Source organism: Filicampus tigris, chromosome 4 (genome assembly GCF_054856515.1).
Source record: "Filicampus tigris isolate MCC_2025a chromosome 4, RoL_Ftig_1.0, whole genome shotgun sequence".
Classification (NCBI taxonomy): Eukaryota; Metazoa; Chordata; class Actinopteri; order Syngnathiformes; family Syngnathidae; genus Filicampus; species Filicampus tigris.
In genome coordinates, this window is record NC_141220.1 from 20,710,835 (window position 1) to 20,738,372 (window position 27,538).

Consider the following 27,538-nt stretch of genomic DNA (forward strand, 5'->3'; position numbering starts at 1 on the left):
TCAGGCTTAAATAACAGAAATTCTCAGTCCTGGGAACACTATAGAGCAAGATAACGGGCGTCCTGATGACAGCTCCAAAATAAAACAACCAGTCTTTTTTCAGTGACTGTAATTATAACTTTTTTCACTATTTTGGCAGGAAAGACATGCAGTAACTGACTTTCTGATGAGCCATTGTATTTTTTTTGCCCTCATTATCTTTCGCTGCAGTTGTCAAAATACAGCAAAGCTACTTGCGTTCAGCTTCTATGAATGAATGGAGCAGAACAATGTATGGGTGATCCAAAAAGATGGGTGGCTATAATTAGAATGCAACACTAATTTTAAGTAATTTAGTGTGTTACAGCATAATCAACAATCTTGCTGACGACTGTTTTAATTATGGTTGACTTGAGGCAATGTGCTGGAATCCTCTGTAAACACTAATCCTCCCCTAAGTCTGAATACTTTTTCCTGTGCCAACTCATCCCATAATTGTCAGTCGAGGAGATTCAATGCTGTATTTGAGTGTAATGTGACAATCAGACATGGACAATTGGACCACTCAATTTAGCGTTAGCATGGTTCATACGGCTCAGATAGCTCCCAGTGATCTTCATATACTTTAACCCTTTCATGCATAGTAGTCACTACAGTGGACAGCTATTTAAGTTGCTTTCGCCTATATTAATTAATCTAAATAAAAAAAAAAAAATTAACCCTTAGATGCATTCATTATGATTTAATGTTATTTAAAATGTAATATATTTTTTAGATTAATTAATATAGGCGAAAGCAATTTTTAAATAGCTGTCCACTGTAGTGACACCTTTCCATGAAAGGGTTAATGCAGTTTAGATTATAGTACAACATGAAACATTACGGGCGGCACGGTGGTCGACTGGTTAGCACGTCCGCCTCACAGTTCAGAGGTCGTGGGTTCGATCCCGGCTCCGGCCTCCCTGTGTGGAGTTTGCATGTTCTCCCCGTGCCTGCGTGGGTTTTCCCCGGGTACTCCGGTTTCCTCCCACATTCCAAAAACATGCATGGTAAATTGATTGGATACTCTAAAATTGCCCCTAGGTGTGATTGTGAGTGCGGATGTTTGTCTCTGTGTGCCCTGCGATTGGCTGGCAACCAGTTCAGGGTGTCCCCCGCCTACTGCCCAAAGACAGCTGGGATAGGCTCCAGCACGACCCGCGACCCTTGTGAGGATAAGCGGTACAGATAATGGATGGATGGATGGATGAAACATTACGATTTCCTGGAGTAGATAAAAAAAATGCCAAATGTTTCCATACATGTTTTTCTTTTGTCAAATCTGTGTTCCTGCCTTCCTGTGTGAAGCTTACTTATCATGCTTGTGCTTGTGTAGGTTTTCTCTGGCTATTTTAGCTTCCGCTCACGTTCTTCAAATGCATGCATGTTCTGTTAAATGCAGACTCAACATGTTTCACAGATCTGAATGTGAGTGTGAAAAATTCTCTCTTTGTTTGGCTGACAATCAATCCAGAATACTAAAAAAAAGCTAGGAATTTTGAAAGCCCAACGTGCAGACTGCTAACATTATACAAACCTTTAAATTTAACTTGATATCTCTTGGTGAGTAAGCCATTTTCATTTTTCTCCATGAATTAATGTTATGTTCTAACGAAAACATAGACAGAATAAAGTGGGAAATGCTTTACGAACTCGTTCTAGAAGCCAGCTGGCATTCAACTCATCAAGGATTATGATGATTGAACAAAAGTGTGAAACCTTGACAAAAATCAGGTTACAACACTTGGAAGAGGTTTTGATGCGTTTTTTTCCGAGAGATGGTACACTGAAATCTCAGACTTTTATTCAGGCTGCAATTGTCTACCATTACCAGACTGATGCAGTAAATACATTACAATAACAAATGATTGTGTTGTGCAATTGAATAGTATGCATAATTATTGTTATCCTATTATACATGTCGCAATAACTGTCTTATGTTCTTGACAAAATGTATAGAATATGGAAATTTTGACAAATTGTTAAGGAAGTGAATTTTTCTAGATTGGCAGCGCTGAGTATGACATTAAGATGCTAGATGTACTAAATATTAGGATAACCTATGCTAAGACATGTAGCCTGCAGTTGTGTATGTGAAAAAAAAAAGTGAAAATGCTACATTTTCAGCTTTCCACTCTCATTACTTTCCTAGAAGAAGCATGGTTCACTACATAAAATGTAACCACTTGGTAAAAGCAGCCTGTCACAAACTCTACAAAAAAAGTGTTTTACTGGCTGAAGATTTTTTTTTTCTCCAAACCTTATTAAGAGGGTACATGAATACTAATGAGCAGCCAGAGGAAAATCAATATGGTGACATTGTAACTTACTGAGAATGCGTGACTGGCTTTCTACAGAAATGCTTCTTGATTTTTTTTTTTTTTTTTTTTTTACATTCTTTGACTGTAAATGTATGACAGCATATAAAACCAGTCAAACATTTCACTGTTTCATATGCATTTTACGTTCATTGAAGACTCTAAATTGGGTTTTTATGTGAATGTAGGTGTAAATTTTTGTTTGTCAAAATGTGGCCTGGGATTGGCTGGCTACCTGCCAAGGGTGTACTTTGCCTCTTGCCGCAAATTCATCTGAGCTGATATTCACCGGTGTGTTCCACTCTCCTTCAAATGGACAATCCATTTAAGTAGAATTTTTCAGACCATTTGGTCTAACCAGTCAACCTTGCAAACGGTTCTGTGTACAAATTTGTAGTTGCAAGTGCTACTTGTGTTTTCACTTTCCTGCCCACTCATGTCACAAGCTGTGACAGATCTTAAATCCCTCCCTTGGAAATGGCATCAATTTCACTGCGGCTCTGCAATGCCTGCTTTGCTCTGCTCTGGAGAAACACATGCAGCATGGCTACATCTGACAAGCAGTGATGAATAGAAGGCAAACTATCAGACTATAAACACTTGTTATGCCAATACTGTTGCGGAAAGATGGATGGAAGTGAAGTTGAAGTCATTTTGCAGCCCATCAATGTAAATACCTGGCTGCAGCAATGAGCTTGACAAGGACATTTGCATATTCAGGCAGCCTTAGCGTGACAATGTTTCAGCTGGAGTCTTATTTATATTTTCCGACACTGTCAGTTAATCAGATCATATTTTGTTACGCGAGGGAAGCAATGGCTCGCAAGACATTAATATTATATACCGCGAGGCTTTAGCGGCTTTGTAATTGTTTCCTCTTTCAATCACTAAGCCGTTAATGTTGGAGGATTCTCCAGTGATTTACTATCAAGCCAACGCGTGTTGTCTATGTCCTCTGCCTGACACACTCGACACCTTTGCAATACCATGTGATGCCAAAGTGAGTTTTTATTGTATTGACAACTTTCAAGTCATTTTTTTCATCTTGCATCCTAATTTACATTGCTTTGACCGTGCCTTTTTCCAAATCGTCCCAGACAGAAAAACACTGACTTCCTAAAGTCTGAATTAAGTGTTATTTGCTGAACTGTTGTTGTGCTAGGGGACCTCATTCATCTCCGCTCAGCAAATTAGGCAGCAATCCATTAATTGAATTTCACAGCAATCAGGATCTGCACATTAGGACCTGAGGAACTCATTTAGTGCGCACGATCGTAATTGCATGGTAGTTACAAATGCAATTAGCCAGTAGGCTTCTTATCCATGTATGCTTCAAATATTATTTAAGTGTTTTTATGGCACATTCTGTAAAAGAGCACAAATGCGGACTACGATCTTATCGTCTATCGTAAAGTGAAATGCGCATTCATTTCATTTCATTTACAGTATTTGCTATTGCCAGGTGAGAACCATTTAAATGGTCATTCATTCAATTGCTAGCTTCTAATCTTCTGAAGTGGAAATGATCAATTTTATTGTTGATGGGGTTGCGTCATGACTGCATCGAATGTGGTAATGAACCGAGGTATTTGGAAACTAGGAAAATAGGGAGTTCCATTGGAAGACTTTCTTTGGAATGTGTCTGTTTGAGGTGTGTCTTAATATCTGTGTCCATATTGTGCATTTGAAAGAAATATCTGATGCATTTGTGTAGTCATTGCAGACATAACATACTGTACAGTAAGTATATAATACAGAGTATACAGTACGAGTCAAACTTTTGGACACACCTAATTCATAACAGGTTGTAGTTTCTCTCAACCGTTGACATTTGAATTGCCTTGTAAAATTAAATTATATGCAAAAAATTGTAGTGTGATGCTATTCAAATGTCCCATTTTGGCGTATTTTCCCCCCCAAAACTCAACATACTGGGGATTAAACAAGACTATGTAAATGCAAAACAGCTGAGGAAACAAGTCTTTTTATTTTTGGTGTTTAAATGTTTGCACTTGACATTTTTTTATGTTTTCAATCTACTGTACCTACACTACCAGAGCTCCTGACTCTTTATTTTGCCCCATCAGTGCATCTACAAAGCATACATCTGCTATTCAAGGTCACAACTCGCCTATATTCTTTTCATCACCGTTTTCACTGTAATTTTTTTTTTATCTAGAAAAACAATATATGACAGATAAAATACATATTTTTTAGATGGGTAGCCCATGTGCCAAAAAACAGCCCGTTAAATTGTTGACGATCTGGGTAGTGATGATGTTACAGGAATTTAGTTTCCCCATATGAGAGGACTATGACCTCAATCGAATCTTTGATTAGGCAAAATCAACATTATGATTTTGCTTGCCAGCTATTATCTGTTCATCCCCCTCCAGTGAGTATCACAATCAGCTTTATTGTAAAGTATGTTGAAACACAAGGAATGTGTCTGTAGTAGCTGGAGCCCCTCTAGTACTACAGCAAAAAGTCACTCTTAGAACAGAACACAAGTGAAATAGACCATTGTAAAATAAAAATTACAGTTGGTGTCAATTTGCCACACAACAAACGATTGTGCACTGTATCTACTGGTATGCTGCGATGGAAAACCTGGGTCGTGACCCAATATCGAATTTTGAAGCTCTATATACAAATCTCATTGAACCATAAAAACATGATGTGATTGTCAAGGAAGTAGAAGACTGATACCAAAACAGGAAACTGTTGGCAAGGACAGGCAATGATCAATTACCCCATTCATTGAGTGCACCCGTCCATTTTGGTGACAGGGACTCCCCACGCTTTGCTTTCTAGACACAGATACATACTGTATGAAAACAAATTTAAAGTAAGTATTATTGTAAAACCCATTTGAAGGAAGGCCCAACAAAATTTAGGACATAAAGCCGGTGTTCAAAGTAAAAAAAAAGTCATTTAGCAAACATTTATCTCATTTCAAATCTCAGTTCAATTATCATCACAAAATTGACAGACAAGAATAAATAGAGCAGTCCGCATTTTTTTCTCCCACTTTTGTTAACAGCTTGGCCTTGGTGAATGTCCACTGAGTGATATTACAGCAGTGTTTTTTAAAAAAAAATTTTTACAACACATCTAATGGTGGCCTAAGATGGTTGCACTGCACTATATAAGCATGCCTCAATCCATTTATGCATCCATCTATCAATGCATCTCCCCCACTCACAAAGCTGTCGCTTTTAAGGGTTTAGTCACCTGCTATCTAGTTGCTTTGCAGAGCTCAGCAATTTGCAACGCATGAGTATGAGCTATCCAAGCTACAAAGCACTGATTAATTGTTTGCCTGCACTGGGATGAAGTGAGAGAGGAACAGGGACGGAGGTTGGGCGGTCATGGGTGCTGAGGAGGATGTGCTTGTTAAAGTTGATCCATGCAGACTGACAGGTCCACAAGGGACTACCTTTTCCCCAAAGTCAACTTGATGAAGAATGTTTAACCTTGGTCTTCACATCACAGTGCTTACTCGGCTGACATCCATTCTTGGCTTTCCCCCGACTGCAGGACAGCACATGTCTGACATCTCATCAGCCGGGCTGCCTTTGAGATAAGTGGGCAATCAATACATATTGATTTCATGGAGTCGCCACAAGAGAGTCTTCTCTCTCCCTGCCACTTTTACCTCCATGTCCCAGCACAGGCAGCAGATGGCCTTGTGTACTCAGTGGTGTACAGCACATGGATGTGTTTAGTGGCCCAGGGACAACTTCTCCACAGGACTCAGCTGTCTTTTCCAACAGATCCATTGATTCTTGTCCAAACGCGCATACAGCCATTTTGTCATTGAATGTGCAACTAGGCCTTTGCCAGGCGTACTGTACAGGTGCTTTCTCAAGCTGAAAATAGAATCCACGGACTAATACCGGTAATTAACATTCCTTCAACATTTGTTATATTACAACGGCTGTGTTGCACAGTTTGTTTGTGGATTCTATTTTTCTTTTGCAATTGTGTGGGCAATTCCAAGAATATATAATAGTTTGAGGTTAGGTTGCTGTTTGATTAAATGTTAGCATTATGAAGTCTAATGATTTGATATTGTTAGGTTGGATACATTTACAAAAGTGTAAACATAGAGTAACAGGTAATGCAATATAGTGTAGGTCCTAACATGATCAATAACGGGTATCAATTAAAACTTAACTTAAAATTAAATTCGCAGGACACAGACAGACCTTTGAATTTAATCTCACTTATTTCTTCATAACGAGTTCCTTTTTCTTTATTTTGCACAAGATGAGCACAAGAACAGTCATTTAACAGTCACAAGAATCAATCAATCAAACTTTATTTATAAAGCAATTTTATATAGTGGAATGCAACTCAAATTGCTTTACATAAAATCAATCCCCTCCCACCACTCAAATAAACACAGAAGCTCTTATGAAACCGAAAATAGCCCGTGAGGTAGAAGCCTAGGATTTCACACTACATTTTCAAATAATTCAATCAAAGATGTATGTGTAGCAGCAATGCTACTTAGAATTAAAAAACAAAAGTGTAAATAGCATATGCAAGTGTGTGCCTCTCTGTGTGTGACCTTGAGTTGTAAAAACGTCCATTCCCAAAATAGCCACGGCAACAGATGTTTATACATAAATATGTGTGCCGTGATATCAAAAAGCAGGTTGCCTGTTTTCTTTGTTTTTCGGAGGGAGAGAAAAATAAATCCACTTTCAGGATAAATAAATTAATGTTATTTACGGTTAAACTTGCTGCACCCCATGTTTCCCACCAGGCGGTACATACAAGTTACGGTCATCTTGGGAATATTGCTGTGTGAGATCAGGATGAGCGTCTTTGGTGCGGTGTTGGCACCCCATCGGCCTTTCTTTTATTGCTTACAGAGCAGGACATTTTAATTATCTTTACCTAACCCTAACCAACCCTGTGTACTCCAATCTCCCGAACCGGATCCCTTTGTGAATATCGTATAAGTTCATGAGGACTTCTTGTGTTGCGGAATGAAAAAAGATGAACGTCGGACAACAGCCTTTCTTACTGTTGCTCACATGACCCCGGCTGCTCTTGAAGAAGATGCTCATGACCCGTTTGTCACACAGATTCACTTTCCCATCAGACACAGGATGTGCACATCAACAAGGGAGGACTGCATGGGGAGAAAAGACAAGCAGATGTTGCAGTTTCACTTTAGACTGCATGCCGCTGTTCCCCCTTTTCAGTCCATGTACTTTTTATCGTAACATTTAACACGTACGCATTGGAATGTCGTGACCTAATTGACCAAGAATTGATTTCTAATCTGCTACTTATGCGTGGTTACAGTACAGGGTGGAGGCATACACTTGTGATAATGAAAGTAGGAGGTGGTGCGCACTGGAATTTGTGATGTCGGCAGAAAGGAAAACATTTATGATCGCTGCGTATTAGAGAGTCATACTCATGTACAGCATTGTTCTGTTTTATTTTTTGCTAACATGTTCAAGATGGTAGAACAATTTGCAAGGTCAAGCAGTCGTTTTCAGTATTTGTGGTCACAAATGTAATGGTAAAAGCCAAATTAGGTGAACAACCCATTTACTCACTTGCTGTAAAATCTGATTTGCATAGTATAGCATTGCAAATTGTAGTTCTTACTCTACAGTCATTTATGTAGCAGAGAGGTTAATGGAAACTTAATTATTTTGCTAGTAATGTAAAATATTCATGTGACTCAGTAATGGGAAATGCAGGCAACCTTGTGATTATCAGTATTATTTTATTCCTGACCTGACTTTGCAAAACAAAATAGTCAATCTTTGTTATTAACTGATGGTTTATCCATCCATTTTCTACTGCTTACCCTTTTCAGGGTCACGAGGTTGGTGGAGTCTATCCCAGCTGACATTTTGCAAGAGGTGGAGCTCACTTTGGACTGGTTATCAGTCACAGGGCACATATGGACAAACAACCATTCACAATCACATTCACACCTACACTCGATTTGAAGCCTTTAATTAACCTCACTTGGATGCTTTTTTGGAATGTGGGAGGAAACCAGAGTACATGGCGAAAATCCACACAAGCACAGGGAGAATGTGCAAACTTCACACGGAATGGCCTGAGCGAAGATTCGAAAACCTAGAGCGTCTTGGATGTGAGGCGGATTTGCTCACCACATGCGGTACTGTGCGGCTTGATGCGTCAACCAACCCCAAACATGTCCTTGAACACTTCAGAATTAAAAACTGCTGGGAAAAAAAAATCAAACCTATAAAGTTGCACAACACCCCCATGCACGCCAGAATAAGAAAGAGACCTTTGAATATGGAACTTCAAAGATTTATTTATTTATTAATTGATGGCAGTACAAGGGTTTATGTCGTAGTTGGTCGGTACAGCAAAAAGGTTGACAATTGTTATAAAATAAGAAGGAAATACACACAGGAAAGTACTTTATTTTTATTTTTATATTTAATAAAATATTGCTGTCCTGCCTGCTCAGTACAATATGGCTGTCAGAAATGAGTGAAGAATGACAACAAATGAAGAATTGAATGCACACCAAAGTGAGCTTTGCATCGTTTTTTTTTGTGCATAGAAGACACATCTTCACTCTGTCTAATTTGCAATCAAAACAATGAGTGAGTCTTATTAATGGTGGCAAATTTTTACACTGATACGAAACATAATGTCACAGTGTTCTGCTTTTATATCTATATAATATTGTATGATGGCAAGAGTATGACTTTATACTGCGTTAGTTCCATTGTTTTCTAACAAGCAAATTGTTTTGAAATATGAATAAACCAGAGATGAATGCATTGTTTGTCCTTAGAGGCTTGATTGTACTTTTTATTCAGCATAGTTTGGTGTTTGTCATGGCCACACCACAGCTGCAAAGCATTTCATGTCACAGTCCAGTGACTCATGCTACACACACCATCATTTAATTTAATTACACAATGGATACCAGCGCATTCAGCCATAATGACACATATCACTTGTGGAGATCTCGTAAAAAAAACAACAAACAAAACTGTTTTGACAGAACTCAAAAACGCCATGGATCCTATGATGTCATCACTGTGGTCGATGACCTGGACCATTTGGCGGTTGTCGAGTTTTGACTAGCGACAGTTCAGGCAGGCATGTTGTGTGAGAACAATTTGACAAACATTTTCATAAACTAGTGACCTACAGTGCTTATTTCAGCTTCCTGTGTTCCTTCTGCCAATTAGCCTGTGGCTTTTTCACGTTAGTCAAATGATATTGTTTGTTGAAATCGGAGCGCAGATGACCTCATACAGAGCAAAGCGTGAGGTATTTGCTTAACACTACAGTATCACAGGATATCATTGAGGTTAGTGCCTCCGTATGCTCTCTCTGTAAAGTTGGACCTGTAGATCAGATACCATTGTGTTCAGCTAATCACATAATTGCAACATTCTTGCAGGATCAGTTTGATAGTGCCCATTTACAATCATAAATGCTCTCAATTCACCAAGTAGAGTCTGGTTGACGTCTCTTTCTATAACATCTAATGCCGAGCAGATGAGAGCTGCGCAGAAGCCAAGTTGCTCCCTGGTCTAAAGGTGGTGAGTGCGTCCTCTTACAAAGTGCAGACATGCACATGGTTACTTCTAGGCTGGCACCAGAGCAAAGCAGTTGCTTGATGATGTGCATTAATTACTTCCTGATGGTGCAAGTGTGCTATGTGTAACTGAGCGTTCACTAGCTGAGCGTGAAGACAATTATATAAGCATGCCTTGTGCAAAGTGAATCAGGCAAAAGACTGTTGTGGTTTCTTTTGTGTGTGTGTGTGTGTTCCTAAATTTTTAAACCGGTGCTTTCCTTATGTTGATTCAGTTTGAGATACAGTATGATGTTTTTTTTTTTTTTTTTTTTTTTTTTTTTTAATGATTTTAGTTAGAATAAGATAACATCAAGCAGCTCCAAATGTGAATGTTTGCCCTTCATATTTCTGTAAATGGACATTCAGGATCAAAGGTACAAATCTACATCCACCTTGACATTTTGCTACTGCTTCGACCTAGTCTCATTTATGCTCCCACTTAACCAAAATGGTATTGGGTTCCTTCAGTGATGATGGAAAGATTTCAGCTATGTCATGTATCATTAATGTTGCCAAGTGAAAAATATTTGACTGCATTTAAAAGATGAACTGAACTGACTTCTTGTTGACGTTTCGATAAAACAGCACGATAATACCCCCCCATGTTTGCGTGTTTTTTCTCCTGGTACTTCGGTTAAAGAAAATGGAAGGATGGGACAACATGCTGAGTTGCATTAAATTCTCTAGATTCTGCAATTGTCTCTTGGCATAAAAGTACTGGTTGTGGTTGTTAAATACAAATCCAGTGCTGGTCCAATGTTGAATCCAAATGTTCTGTTAAGAATGTGAATTACAATGACAGAGTGTTCCAGACGTTACCTCCCACCAGACCCCACGGATATACAGACACATACACAGGCCATAATCCAATTATTCCCAGGCTAATGGACATATTTAGTTGTTCATTGGAGTAAAAATAAAAACTATGACAGTAACCGAAAAGCTTTTACTGTATATATGGTCAAAACCAATCGCAACTTTTGTCCAACAGTTGGTAATTCAGTATATAACGCAGCTTCTGCAACTGTGATCAATATAAGGTTAATTAGAGAGACCTTTGTGAGAAAATTGTGGTCACACACAATTGCTTTACTGACCTGAGGCAAAACAGAGAGGTATTTTGTTTGCACAATCAGTTTGCTCATCGCTTTTTCTCTTCTGACTAGATGGACATCAGTGCTCTGTTTAAAGTTATTCTCTAAAGCAGATGAGCTTGCATTTCATAGCTATGCCCCCTTCCCTTCACCAAACACCCCCTCCTTTTACAGCAATGAGGTAACATGTGTTCAGCACACAATAGAAAACAATGGGAACAAACAGGGGCGGCACGGTGGTCGACTGGTTAGCACGTCCGCCTCACAGTTCAATCGTCGTGGGTTCAATCCCGTTTGTGGGTTTTCTCCGGGTACTCCGGTTTACTCCCACATTCCAAAAACATGCATGGTAAGTTGATTGGAGACTATAAATTGCCCCTAGGTGTGATCGTGAGTGCGGATGTTTGTCCCTGTGTGCCCTGCGATTGGCTGGCAACCAATTCAGGGTGTCCGCCGCCCACTGCCCGAAGACAGCTGGGATGGGCTCCAGCACGCCCCGCGACCCTTGTGAGGAGAAACGGTATCGATAATGGATGGATGGATGGGAACAAACAGGCGAGGAACAGGAGTGTTGTATGACTTGTCTTTGTTTGGTGTGAAAGGTTCATGCGGCACTTTCACAGCTCAATGACAAAAAATGGGCGACAGTAACCTAAAGGTAGAGTGAGTTGAAAGAGTGTCTGTGCACTTTGTGTATGTCTTGGCCTAAGTGTCAGCCAATGCCATCAGATTACTCATCATATCTTTCAAGGGCTTTGGTGGGTCCTGTACCTGCTTTTAAATAAGACTCAGGGATCTGTTTTTGTGACCGGTGTCAATCCTGCACAGCACGTGGCGTAACTTTGTATGGAGGCCTGTTAGGTATTCATAGGGTTTGATATCTGCTCTTCACATAATTATGAATGGAATACGTCGCATTAGACCAACTGTCTACCCTGCGCTGGTGTAAGAAAATCAGGATCCACCAACTTTAGCGCCACAACGCTGTTGCGCTACCTATGACCATATGTACTATTGAAGTTTGCAGTTGGAATCGCTGATGGAAGCCAGTTTAAAATCAGAGGCGGACCGGCCTATAGGCGGGTACTATATTTCCCCCCAATGAAAAAAAGGCGAATGACGGACGACGGAAGGGTACCCATGCTGCAGACGAATGACGACTAACGGACGCTCAATTTTTTGTAAAATGCCCAGCTGTGACTATGACAATAGGGCCAGTAGCAAATATTAAAATTCCTCCTCCTGTGAAATCCAGCATACTCATTATTCTAAGTATTGTATTTTTTAAGCATCCTCTTCTTGTTTTTCTTTTCCCTAATTACACTGCTGAGAAGCACAAATAGGAATTACGTCACTTGTTTAAATCCAGTCTTAGCTCCTCAGATACCATTGTGAGATTTGATCAAAAGCAAGTAACAAGTACCTTTGTATGATCCACATTGCAGGTTGACAATGGGCAAAGCTTGAATTACAAAAAAATAGTCCTGTGAAATGTTACATAGCTTTACAATGGAGAATGGTGTCGCTTTTCTGCTCTGCCTTTGATTTTGGATAAAACATGAGTAAAACAAAAAGAACATTAGACATTGAAGTTGTCTAATGATCAATCTGCTCAAATTTTGAATGAATCATACTTGTGTATCAATAGCATATTATGTCAGACAGCTCACTAGGGATAGAAAGCGAGAGCTCTTCCCAATCTTAAATTGGATCCGGGCAAGGAAGGGCTATTTCTACAACACATTCAAGAAATATGAGTAAATGGTCCAAATCTCATTTTCAGTTTTGACAAGGATCAGGCGGGACAAAGAATAGATTTCATTTTGAGTTCTCATTTCCTCTGGGTTAAAAAAACCCCCCCAAAAAAACATCTATACTGTTCATAAATTTGAACAGAGATAGATGGAATGAAGGTTGGATGGATGGGTGGATAGATAGGTAGATGTATTTAGATGGATGGTTCTTCACCTTTTCTGAACGCACTGGAATAAATTAATTTTCCCCTTCAAAGTCAAAGGTTGACATGATTAAAAAAAAAAAAAGCTCAATACTTTGTTGATGCACAATTGGCAGCAATTACAGCTTCTAGTCTTTTTAAATATGATGCCACAGACTTGGCACATATATTTTTGGGTAGTTTCACCCATTCATCTTTGCAGCAGCTCTCAAACTCCATGAGGCTTGATGGGGAGTGTTGCACAGCCATTTTCAGACATGTCCAGAGATGCTCAATTGGATTCAAGTCAAGACTCTGGCTGGGCCACTCAAGAACATTCACAGAGTTGTCCTGAAGTCACTTCTTTGGTCTCTGGGCTTTGTGATTGTTGTGGTTGCAAAATATAAATACTGCAAGAATTAAAAACAAAGTCACGAATGCATACACCACTGTTTTCTAACCTCTATTAAGACAAGGCACACATTTTACATGAATAAAACATCTCATAGCACAGCACCTGACTACAATGTCCCCAAAAGTGTTAATACTGAAATAATGAATCTATCGGCTCAATCTAGGCACACATGTACTTGCACGATGTGAAATCTGGGCCTGTTTAACATAAAGATGGTATAATCGCAGTAAGCCATGACTTCTGTGGTATTATTGGCAAGACGTGGATACAGAGACAGGATTATTGTACCTTCAGCTATCTGATGGAAGAGCGTGTAATTGTTTTGCCACAGGTGCGTTTAGTGACCCTTGTGTTTACCATTTGACAGTTCTGACTGTCACTTAAAGGGGCCCCGTCCGATCAATGCTGCCACTGGGCGTCACGGTTGGATCATCCGGCCCTGCCCCTTTGGTCGTTCACGCACTGGGCAGGCTGCCTGGGCTGGTTGGCTGTGACAACAACAACAACACCGGCAGAGAGGAACGGAATTACGAAAGTGATTCCGGACAACTTTCAAACATGACAGTGGGCAACTCGTGAAGCGTACCTGGCGGGTGCCATCTGCCGTTGCCAAGGTTTCCGTGTACGCGCTGCCTGCCTGCGCGCGCGCCTCTCGCCATTGGCAGACATGGCGGCAGACCTCCAGTCGGAGTGGATTTGCGATCTGCCTTCTTCCTGGAGTTATGGGCTTACTCGTGACGGACGCGTCTTCTTCGTCAAGTAAGTGTTGGGGGAAAAAAAGAACAATTTAAAGGACGTCGTTGCGCAAATGATGATGAGCGCTAACGTAAAGCGTCTCGCTCTCTCGCCTCAGCGAAGAAGCCAAGAGTACAACCTGGCTGCATCCCCTGAGTGGCGAGGCGGTCATAACCGGACACAGCAAAACTCCAGGTGAGGCGTCACTTTGCTGCGCTGGCCTCTCTAAGCTGCATGTGTTCCGCACGTCGTCGTGGCTTATTCTTGCCCACGGCGGCGGTGAGATCGCGCTGTGTGTCTGTTTAATGGGCTGTGACAAAGTGGAAGCTCCCATATGCTCACCTTTCGTCGGGTCTTGACACTTCCTCCCGGGTGGTTAACGACATTCATTTCGTTATGACCATACACTTAATTTCACTTTTAAAACAGAATTATGACATTGCGCAGTTAACTGGCAATCTGCTTGTCAAGACAGAGCTAGCTTCTCCCAAAGCACCTGCTCATTAATGTATAGTTGCTATTCTATTGCCGATGAATATTTCTGATTATACAGAAGCTACCAGTACCCCTGCAGTGTTGCACCAACGTCCTTTTCCCTTCTTTTATTTCTGCTGTGGATTCATTTGTATACTGCATTGATGCTAGTTATTGATCTGGGAAACAAAAAATGTGAAAAGCAAGTTGACACGTTTGAAATGTTCCTTTTCCCAAAGTAGTGATTCTAAAAGTGTGGTCCTCAGACTCCTGGAAAAATGTTCAAACTGTGCATACGTTGCTGTGACATTGTTTTAATCCAGTACAGTTCATTTGTTAAGTGCTTTATTTAACTTTGAAGTAAAATTCAGTTGCCTTGAATCTTAGTGGGGATAAATGGTGCAGATAACGGAATGGATGGAGGTTTTCAAACTAGGGCTGCGACTAACAATTATTTTAATAATCATTTAATCTGTTCATTTTTTTGGGGGGGGGGGAGGGATCGTATGAAAGAAAATCTTTAATTTGCAGTAGGGATGGATGAAAAACAGGCAGGCGGCCCTTGAGGACCTAGTTTGGACACCCCTGATGTACACAAATAAATTGACGATTTAGTCTCTGGTTTGGTCTGTATTTTTTGTCACAAAATAGACAAACATGTTGATCATTGTTTTCCAAAGTAAAAGTGGATTTTTACAAGTGTCTTATTTTTCTTAAATACAAAGATAATCTGTCTGCTTTCACGGGGGGATACAGAAATCTGAAAATATTTACTGTTGAGGGGCTGAAATTCTGAGGATTTGGACAATTTTAAGATTAACAATTAATATTGTCAATTAATTTGGTAATTGATTAAGTAAATTTTTGAACCTTTTTTCATAACATTTGGCCAGTCACAGCATCTAATTAATTTATGTTTTATGTAATCATTTGAGTTCACTTTTTTTATGATCATATAATTTAGTCCAGTGTTAATGTTTACTGCCTTAGTATAAATTATGCATAGTGTTACAACAGGTGAAGCGCTATTGAATGGGTATTCATTTTTGTTGCTTTCACTGCTGCTGAATAACATTAGTTCTACCTCCAAAACACATCTATTTAGTTATGTTACACAGAATTACCTCTTATCGTTTGTTATGCAGTAGGTTTGTCTTTTTATTCTTCAAGAATGACTTGAGGAGTGCTCAGTTGTTGATCACTGATGGGGAAACCCATCTCAAAATGGCTTGTCTCTCTTTCACAGATCTACCCACTGGATGGGAAGAAGGATATACATTTGAGGGTGCACGGTGCTTCATCAAGTGAGTGACACAACCTTGCCCCAATTAGGGCTGGGTGATATACAGTATCATTATTGTATTGATATCCAGATATGAACATTTGACATATTAATATGGAAAATGAAGATGATGTCAGGTAACTATGTTACCAACCAACCACATATCTCCTTTCAAGTTTAACGTTGATCGACAGCCAATGACAATCATCTGATGGAGGGATGGAGAGAGCACACACACGAGAAATTCACGTTAGGGTCATAAGCGAATGAGACACAGCCACGTGCCGCCAAGCCATACAAATACAGTACACATATATTGTGTTTCATAACAATACTTAACCATATTTCCATATGTACATGTATGGAAATAACGTACGTAGAATATTTAAATAGCAAAGATTGTGCTAAAAATATACGCAAGCGATGCACCCCTCACGCTTCCATTCAAGTGAATGAGAGTGAGCCTTGCCTTTCAGTATAGTCACACTTTCCTCTATATCGCCCACATCCTATTTCTGTAGCAACCTTTGTATTCCTTGACTGATACTTTATCTTTTTGTGAATTAAAAAAGTATGGGTTAGAATGCAATACAGGCTGGGCACAGTTCACATCGCAGGGAGTCCATAAACAAAATTTATGGGGTTGATGGCCAACTGTTATTTTTTTTCCTATGGTCTGGTCCAAGTTGGGTTCGGAAGCATCATGTCCTGTGCGGCGGGCTGTAGCACTAAAGCTACGTAATGTGTTGAAGCCACACATGCATGGAGAGATCGTTTCCAACATACAATTATTTGTCTTTGAAACAGATTTGCAGAACAATGTGAATTGAATTGTTTTGCATGTATTGCTGAAAATGTTGATGACTGTCAGTATGTTGGAATTAAGAAAACTGCTCTTTCCACATCCTTTTGGATTGTTTTTTTTTTTTCCTTTGAAAAATTGCTTAGTTTTCACTGAACCCATAGTAATATCGTTATCAAGCTATCTGGCATGAATATCGAGATTTGACATTTTGTCCGTATCGCCTAGCCCTAGTCACAATTTCAACTACCTGCATATGCAAGCTTTATTTGTTTGGGATTTCCTGCATGTGGATTTGGAACTGCTGCTCTCCATATTCTGTACGCAGCGGCCTGTCAAAAGTTAATGATTACACATAGGAACATTGTGCAAGTACATGGCAGACATGGGCAAAGTGTGGCTGTTGTCTTTATGAGCACATTTTATTGATTCAGTCTTGTCCCGAGTCCACTTAAAGAGTTTGAGCCGTGTAATCAGGTCTGTTTTCCTTCTGCTGTTTGAGTGTATATGATTTGCTCGCACTTTAAAATGCCACTTGTCTTAAATAGATGAAAAACATTTCCCGGGTTTGTGCCAGCCTGCAGCATTACAGCAATTTGAAGAGCTTCATGTTCTGTTCGCTCGGCTCGAAGACTTGGATATACATAAATTATTTCACTTGCTGGCTGTCGTCAGGTTTCCATCCAAATGGTTCAACTAATCTTAAATCCATTTTTAGAAAATCCGTATAAGACAATACAAACGCACAGGTGTTTCATGCATTCCTTTCGTTCTTTTGTCATCAAACTTTGAGGTGCCGTAAAAACATGACTTTTGTTCACTTGAATGCAAAATAAATTTTCATCTGATTATTCAATTATGGAGTAATCGATAGAATAATCAGTTTGAAAAATACTTAAAAACGACAGCCCTAGTGGAACTGATTGTCGATGAATTTTGAGCAAAGTGAGCCAAAATGGGACGCACTACCTGCCTTCAACCAGGATAGGTGCCTTTCAGCCTCTACTAATTTTAGGTATGTTATGTACAGTACCTCAGTTTTTGTGGCCACGGTTCGGTACTTCTGAGTTGTTTCAAGCATGATTGCAGATAGTGACATTTCTGTCAACAGTTTTGAACTCCCCTATTGTAATATTCAATGTCATCTACACCAGACAGTTGAATGAAGCCAGTGTGTCTTCAAATGTTCGTCCCTCAAATTCTCTTCTCACGCTAGTGGTTTTACTTTTTATCAAGTTTGTGAGCTGCATTTCGTAGCAGGATGCAGTTAGAACTGTGAGTGGGTGAACACAGCGTCAATGCAAAGTGCATCATGAAAAAAAAAAAAATTAAAAAAAATTTTTAAAAGTGGCATCAGGGCATATTGTCCCATGCAGAACGTACCGAACCGAGTACCGTTCCATCACTACTGTCCAGTATAATTTAGTTTGTTTGGATTAGTTTGGAAATGTGATGAGTAAAACATTCCCACGCTTCTCATCAAATAAAAGGCCACATTGAGGCCACCATCATTAAAAAAATATATACCGGTAATATTGTACCATTCAAATATTTTGGCAAATTTTTCATTGGGTTTGTTTTGCGAAATCAAGGTTGGCCCCGGCAGGATGAGTTTGCATTGCAGAGGATGCAAGATTGTTGTGTCACCATGAATTCACTCTCCCACTTTGACTTTGTCATGAATTTGAGCAGCTCCGTGTGGCAGGCTGTCAGGCAGTCAAGCTGAAAGTCATTTTAAAGCCCAGTGTTTTATCACTTTTATCACCCAGTGCAACCCAGACCTCCACACCACATCTCTTAGTTGAAAACAAATACACAAGCACAATTGCATGTGTTAGCTGTGACCATACTGATTGATTATGAATGGCTGTAAAGGTTACATCAATTTAATTAGTGATTGGTTTTGAAATGTGTTGTATCATCTTTTCCTGTAAGAGGATGGTTATTGATTATTTGACAAGTAGCACTATTTATGCGCACTGATGTAATGCCCTGTCATTTTGTGGCTCTGTGCGGTGATCCTTAAGAGACACGTGCATGCTAAGGTCGGATGGAATTAAAATAAAGCCATAAAGCTCAGTCACAGCTAATTCATTTGGGATATTTTCTGACTTTCAGGCAACATTTTGCTTCAGTATGTAATGGCGATGCTTGCTTTGCTTGAAATGGCCCAAAGTGTCTTTAAAATGTGACAACGCACAGCTGCTCTTCAGCACAAGAAGCCCCTCGCCTTCCTCTTCATTTTCTGGCTGTGTGCTCTTCTGCAGCCTGTTGACAGTGTTGACACTTCTGTCCATGATAACGCTTCAGATTTTTTTGCGGTTGCAGTCCACTTGGAAAACTGTCACCCTGCTGTAGGTTGTTTAGCTATTTTGCTACTTTAGTTAATTGCCAGATGTAACAACCCAAAGTATTGTTTGTGAATGGTAAGTTGGTAACCCAACATTGACCCATCTAACCTCCTCCTGCTTTATAACTTAAGTAACATCGGAAATAGTCCTAACATGTTGTGCTCAATCATTTTTTTTCACTCCGACTCACTGAGTATTTGTTGACTGTTTAATGTGATAATTACAATCACTTTGGAAACCATGTATGTCAAGTAGCTGGTAAAAGACTCACAAAGGTTCCCAGAAGTACGAAGCTGATGATTGGAAACATCCTGTACTACTTAATATTTCTTTATTAATCTGTTACATTTTTCAAATATGTTAGTGTTAGCTTCAGTTAGGATCAAACACCCACCTTGAGCAAACTGAGCAAAGTGCATTATTCATTTATCACTTTGACCTGATGTTTTTTTTTTTTTTGATGCTGTAAAAGGACCTGACCCATTCTGATGCCGGGCGCGTGTCTTGGCTGTCGTCATCGGGTTACAAAGTGTGAGCATCGAGGAGCAGGATTGTGCTGACGTCAGCTGTCCTCTGAAACGGAGGACGCGTGCAGGTCATTCTTGTGATGGTGTAGACTCAGTATTTGATTATATTATTATCTTATTTTTATGGCGCTGAGTTTGTAATTAACCTTTTCGGTTAATAGGTTGTTGGCATCTGGCCTAGTATAATTGGGATGGTTTATGGAAGTAACTGCTCTTTGCGGAAGGTGCCATAAGCAATGGAATCTCCAAGTCAATTGCACTGGTGATCACCTCAACACAATATAAAACTCGACTTTGGAATATCACGCAAAATTCAGCTCAGTGAGATTCTAATGGATTAAAACAAGGGTGATGTAGTTTTTCCTCTTCGCTGGAAAGTGAGTTGCATTTGATGTCTAATTGATTCATGATGATTCACCTCCCAAGCATACAAGTTTTAATCCTGTTTTATTGTTAATAAAGGTCTTGTTTGGGGTCCAACCAGTAATTTGGTGACATTCACCTATATGAAACACCAAACTGTAGATTTTCTGTTGGCTTTTTTTGTGGGCAAACTGGATTGTCAAATGAATTTCATACAGCAGATCTGCACAAACATCCTGGCAAAACATCTCCATTCCAGAACATAGCGCTAATTCATGGAGCAACTCACAACAATCTACCCTATGTTGTTTTGACTTAATGATTGTTAAAGCGGCCTACCCATTACGTGTCACTTTAGAAAGGCACAATGCCAAATTTGTAGTACCAACTCTCTCTTTATATTTCAATTTGGAATACCTCATTGAATGGAGAGGAATGGGTCAATAGTACCCAATTACCCATTAGCACTAATGTATTCAAGTTTTTAAGTCCAGTGGCTTGTGGCTTCTGGCTCTACTCTCATTGTGATAAATCAGAAAGCAGAAATCCATCCAGGTATTTAGCGATTTTGGCACATCTGCAGTTGGACCGCAGCCATTAGAGAAGAAAGGTTACTTTGTACATTAAGCATTTTTATGACCCAAACTTTATCTGTTTGAAGTTTAGTAAAACACATAGACTTCCTGCATGGAATATAATACTTGTTATTCTCATAAACACTTTATGCAAGCATTTTGTGATTTTTCCTTATTGTCTCTGTTTATTGGCCATAGAAGAGTATGAAACCATAGGTAGCATAATTCAAACATTACTGTTCTCTGTGGACAAAACTCTTGCTTTCTGACAGGACATGCCAAAACCTAGCAAAACTGTTCCTTTTTCCTTTTTTTCATAAATAAACTAAAGACCAACGAGGAACTGCAGAGCCTCACAAAGATATCATATTTCATTCTTTATGTCTTATTCAATGATATTTTTGTCAGTATCCTTTGTGGGCAATTTGCTGCAGCATCAACATGAAATGCAACATAAAATCTGAAATACTGTTATACTGTACTCTGCAGTCACTGCTTTCATAAGGCTGCTCACTTGTTCTGTTGTATTATTCATCAGGCAGAGCTGAGGAAGAAAGAGCTCGTCAAAATGAACTTTGGCCAATTACAAAAATTGCTGTTAAGCTTCTTCGTGAAATGTGCAATGAAGGTCATTTAGGTAGGAGAAACTGATTAGTCCTCACTATTTTGTCTTCTTGATTGCATATAAGTGTAATGTGTAGCGCTCTACTGAGGTTGCCAGAGACTTTAAAATAAAACACATACGTGTGGGGGTGACTTATTATTAGTAATCCTACAGACAGCACTTACTTTGCTATATTTGCGTCGCACCACTCTATTAAAAAAAAAAAAATAAAGAAAAAAACATCTCCTGTATAAGCCCCACCTATCTATGTTGAAAAATGTAATATTTACTGCATTTACTGAACGATTTTGAATTGTAAATGTATGGATTTACAGTTTTGGATTTGATTAATTTACGCCTCTGTTACGCCGTTGCGAACCCCCCAACATGGTCTCCACCCTTCTAAATACTTGTTGCACAACACATTTAACTTTAAAAATGCAAAATGAAGAATAAATACCAAGCTGCAGGCTGTGAGAGGAACGTCCGCTACAAGTCAGGCAGGTGACGATTACGATGGAACGTTGGCTAATAACTATGTTAAACTTTTAATTTTTATCCTAAAAGTGGCTTACCTTAACTAGAATCCTGCAGTGCATTTTCGCCAAAGCTACAATCCTGGTGTATTAATGCACTTTTAAACCCTTGTTTTTGTTGTGCAAAGCGATAGCTTTCGCTTTGTGTCATCACTTCTGCTCTTGTTGCTGCTGCCTCTTCTTCGTTGACTTCTTCTTCATTGTCGTCTTCTTCTGCTCTCTTTCCTCTTGTTTTACAAAGCATCCGAGTCAACCACCTCTTTCTAACAATGTCTATTTCCGCAATATGGCTGCTGATATGGTTGTATTTTCATTTGTATTTTTTGATGAATAATTTTTAAAAACCCACGGTGCGCAGAGGCCGTGAAACTCGAACCGTGAAATTGCGAGGATTACTGTATTAGTGCGACAAAAAAAATACAATTTTGCCTTGTAAATATGATGCTCCGCTATCATTTACGCCAAGGTCATGTTTATGACTAGGTGTTCGGACTCATTCCAATATAACCTTGAACATCCAGGCCAGTTGTAATCATTTTATCTGATTCATGAGAAATTGGCTTGAATATTTAGTGAGCCCAAATGAAATATTGACCGAGCACTTTTAGAGCCATCCTCGTTCATCAGATGGAGTGCTTCCCACAGAAAAAAATGTCATCACTCGCAAGTGTTTATTTCAATTGCACTGTTATAGAGTCCTCTGTCTTCTCAAAACATGATTGCAGCTGCAGTCACAAATATTTACAAGGTTAACCTTCAGTGTAATGGATCCAGGCAGCAATTACTTTATTTTTACAGTGTGGATATTGCAAATTGCTTGATCTATTCAGAACATAATGCATAGTCACAATCAAGAGTTGATAGCATTAGCCTCTTAAATCACTTGAAATAATAAAATAGGCTGAAAATTCCCAATTTATATAATAGTTCATCTAGACAGAATTTTCTGTACGTTGAGCATGTCAAAATGTACAAAGGATAAAGTAACGAGAGGTTAATAGTCATTGTGTCATCGGTGTCTGCCGTCTTTGGTTGTGAAACTGGATACCCGCGTACAAAGAGACAAGGTTCTTCTCTATCTGCCATCTGCCTGCACGGGGAGAAAAACAGTCTAATTGTTTGCCTGCTGTGTGCGTGAACATAGGTTTCAGAGATCATTTGATGCCTGTAGTTCCTCCCAGCCATGATTAAGGCCATTTTGTCGATAAAAATCATCCACCTCAGTCTTACTTATATGCTGTAAAGTTCAATGTCTAGTTACTGATTGTATAGTGGTACATTTGCCTGACTTTGATTCAGGCAGTGTGGGTTCAATTTCCACTCAGTAGCCACTCAGTATGTATATGTGTGTGTGTGTGTGTGTGTGTGTGTGTGTGTGTGTGTGTGTGTGTGTGTGTGTATATATATATATATATATATATATATATATATATATATGTATATATGTATATGTGTATGTGTATATATATGTATATGTGTATGTGTGGCATCACATATGTATATGTGTATATATGTATATGTATATGTGTATATATGTATATGTATGTATATGTGTATATGTATGTATATGTGTATATGTGTATATGTATGTATATATATATGTATATGTGTATGTGTATATATATGTATATGTGTATGTGTATATATATGTATATGTGTATGTGTATATATATGTATATGTGTATGTGTGGCATCACATATGTATATGTGTATATATGTATGTGTATATATGTATATGTATATGTGTATATATGTATATGTATGTATATGTGTATATGTATGTATATGTGTATATGTGTATATGTATGTATATATATATGTATATATAAATGGATATATATATGTATATATATATATATATATATATATATATATATATAAAAAATCAAAATCATTCAAGTCTGCAATCATCAACGTAGCACTTATTTCTCACCCTCTCATTCACGTATGTATATATATATATATACACACACAGTAACTCAATTGTATATAGTGTTTTATGTTAATTTAGTTATAAAAAATATTTTTTATATTATATATATATTATATTGTATATATTTTTTTAATATTCCACGTGCCATAATTGTAATCACAGCAACATACCCCCTTGCAAAATGCTACCGTTCATAAATGTTGTGTCGCTCGTAGTGTTCGATATACAATATGAATGAACATGAGAATATGATCTTTACTATGAATATGTCAATAGATGGTAGGCCCACCTCTGAGATTTAGAAGGGAAGCATTTAGCCTACGGTAATTCTTCAGTCCCAAAGCCTCTTACATTTGTGCTATCTTGTATTTAATGCTGAGAGAGCATTGAGTAATCCCCATAGTAATCTACAGTGAGCTGCCCTTTGCTGATTTGGTGCCAGGTTGAATCGAGGGGCAGCTGCTCTCCTGGGGCTCTTGCTGTTGCTTGACTGGCATTCCCCCAGAATTTTGTTTTTATTACTAAAGAATGTGATTGACTTGGTTCCTTTCACATTATTCTTAAAGAGTAGTGTTGCTGCAAATGGCCCAGAAGATGGTGTGAATCATCTGTTATGTGTGCCATTTTTCCTTACTCATATCTGGCAGGTGGAAAGAAAAAAAAGATATTAGGATGTAAAAAACAAAAAAACTATGTTTGCAGCATTTAATTATAGTATCTGAGGTTTTGAATCTAATATCCTAGCAGTTGTTTGCTTCTGTCACTTGAAATAGCCGCAGACCTGGCGGCTTTTTAAATGCCTAGATAGGAAGCACGTTCATATGGATGTTCATGAAATTGTGTGTGTGTGATTTTTTTTTTTTTTTCCCCCCCTTCTTTTTAGTTCCAAACATCTGCTTTGTCATCTGGGTAACTGTCTCTCAACCTTAGCACAGCTGTCCTAGTTTGCCTTGAGAGCAGGGAATCTTTTCACTTCCTCTTCCATTCCTTCCATGTTTCTCTTCCGTGTTTGCCTCTGTCCAGTGGACAGTGTACAGCCCAGTTGTTTTCCAGATGGTTTGTGTTGATTAGGCAGCTTTTGGAAGCCCTCACCCTGCCCAAACACTCCACAGCTGTGAGCTCTTGGAACACGGTGGTAAAATGTGCACAGAGCGATTTGGAGTTGTCAACTGTTTCCTGAAACAAATTGTTACAAATTCAGCTATTTACATTGCATTTTTTTTTGTTCTGAATCTGAACATGCAGTTTTGACAATTTTGAAGATTCACTGACATGCATAACAAGGCGTTATATACAGACCTGTCCCCATACCTCAGCTTTAAGGGAGGTACATGAAATGCATCGGGGGACCCAATTAGGCTTTACACTATCAGGATCACTGATCGTTGGAAAAAAAATAATTTACAACCCCCAAAGCTATTAAAAAAAAAACGATAAACATTCAATACACGGAAAATGGGGAAAAAACTTCCCCCTCCCAAAAAGCCCCCAAATTGTTTAAAAATATATAAAAAAAAATTAGACTTTTTTTTTTTTTAACCCGTGGTGCTGAACCACGACTATGTGGTGGTCGACTGTATACTGAGAAACCTCAGATTTCGACCCGATTTCGACCCGATCTTTAGTAGTTTCACTTTAGGAACCATTCTAACGGTTTTTGCTATGTGGACCACGAACACAAAATGAAGATCACCAGTCAATCAGGAGGTTTTACGTAAATCATCATCACCCTGTGTTACCTTCAGGGTGATGATGATAAACTTTAAAATGTTTATCTATATCAACGTTATCGTCCTTGTCATCAGTGGCGCAGGTCAGCTGGAGCCTACCCCAGCTGCTTTCCGGCGAGACAGTGTAGAGTGCACCCAAGGCTGCAACACATCTGAGATGGGGTTAGGGTTTTACAGCTGCAAGAGATCAACTCTGTGTGAATATGCTTTTAAGAGGTCTCTCATCACTTGAGAGCAGGGTATATTTTGCTCTATGTATGTAGCTCCTTAATCATCTCAAGTGCTACTAATAAAATGTAAAATCATTGACATAAGAAACATATAGCTCATGACAAATGAGGAGACAATTCAGCATGCTTAGTGAACATATAGGTGAGCGATTTAATTGTGTTTATGGTCAACAGGGAGGCATTCTGCATTATATTTTATTGCGTTTATGGCCCAGCTGTGGGCTTCTTCTCTGCTGCGAGAGTCTCTCTCCCACGCTTTGTCCTCAGTTGTGGATGTCACCGGCTTCTCAAATATTTGAACTGTGCAGGCTAGTGTTCTTACTGAATAATGTATAAGGCCTGTGATTGATATTTTACCTTTGTTTCTCACCGTGGCCTCACCAACAGTTACGAAAAGAATGCGTTTACAGAATTGGACTCCCCGAGAATCAATGCCGTAAGTACAGTACATGAACAGGGGCAAAAAAGAGATGCACATCACTTTAGCTGTGTTAAATTACTTCCTCCTTCCTGGAATTCCATTCAGTACAGACCTTCCAAAGTAATATGTTGCATACTTGGTAACATGGGATGGATGTGACTTTCTCTTTGTGTCAGTCACCCTCTTACTACTTCAGCCCCTTGTGCTTTTATTGCTATTTAGCCTTTTAGCTACTATTCAGGTAATTTAATAACTCATTTTTCACTTATTTTAATTCAACTCGTCGCATGCATAATTTATGCTTTTGGCTGAGTTTTTTTTATGGAGAAGAAAGTATATTCTGTGACTGCTCTGTACATTTTGAAATATAAACTTTTTTAAGACACTGACTCAGTATTTGGTGTCTGTTGCTCATTTTTGGTGGCGATCCACCCACTGAGATGTTATCGTTCAATAAATAAATAATTAATTCGAGTGGAACCTCTAAGGTTACACAATTAATTCCGGAATGCTGGTCAATGTTTGATTGGTTTGGATTTTGAAAAAATAAACCACATAACAAGGAAACTAGAAATAAGAATAAGAATGTCTTTGTTGTCACTGCGACAGGTGCATTCACCTAAAATGCTGTAAAAAAAAAAAAAAAAGAAAATATAACAAACTCACACAGTAAATAACAAGATATGACCCTGGTTGGAAATAAAGTGTCTCAGGGTGCTGTCAGGTGCTGTATGAGAAAGGATAAAAGGAATGTGAAACTCCTTGTAAACATAAAGTGGGTTATGGCACTTTGGCAGTGTTCCGTGCAATTATAGTGCTTGCATAAAAACTGTTTCTTAGTCTAGTGGTTCTTGCTTTTAGAGAGCGATATCTCTCTATATATATAGAGAGAGATATCTCTCTCTATATATATAGAGAGAGAAATCTATCTATCTATATATATCTACATCTATATATAGATATAATTTTTTGTTGGATGGCTTCATCCTTCCCATTTCATCTCAGTTCAGTTTATTCAGAAAACAGCAACACGGAAGAAAGCGGATGAATCTCGGCTTTAGCAAGCTGTCGAAAAGAGGCTTTTCTTGCCTCTGTGCCCGTGTGTTTTTATTGTTTATTTATGGAGGAGGGAGGCTCATTAGTCATTCACAGAGGCAATGCTAATATGTACTGTACATAATATGTTTGCTCTTTTCCAAGAAGAAGGTTGCTCATTGATAAACTTTAAAAGGGTGGGACTCAATCCACACTTGGAAAGCAAAAATGTCCCAGATCGCTTCTTACCAGGTCAAATTTTTCCATCGACTTTTAGTAGATCAGCGTCGTCTTTTGTTGTATATTCATACCGTAAATACCCACAGTTGAAATAATATAATTGGTAGTTTTATTCCACAATCCAGTAGGCATTGAAAGGGTTTTTAATGTGAAAATCTCCACACTCTTTAGTCGTAATTTGTTCCCCTAAGAACCGAGGCCGATCTGCTTTACTTTGCTTTTGAAGCAGATTAAACGTGTTCATTGCCAGAAGCTGTATAAAGCCATTCACATCAGTGGCAACATATTCATTCCTAATACTGAATTG

General features: G+C 38.9%; 1 protein-coding gene across 1 annotated transcript in view; it reads left to right on the forward strand.

Annotated features, from left to right (window-relative positions):
- Nucleotides 1-27,538, forward strand: part of LOC147148899 (pleckstrin homology domain-containing family A member 5-like) — a 100,831-nt gene that overhangs the window by 18,128 nt on the left and 55,165 nt on the right. The window contains exons 4-6 of the mRNA XM_086029606.1: nt 13,761-14,152; nt 14,247-14,323; nt 15,849-15,906. Of these exons, the coding sequence (XP_085885732.1) occupies nt 14,061-14,152; nt 14,247-14,323; nt 15,849-15,906 (227 nt within the window). The 5' untranslated portion in view covers nt 13,761-14,060. The remainder of the gene's footprint in view (nt 1-13,760; nt 14,153-14,246; nt 14,324-15,848; nt 15,907-27,538) is intronic.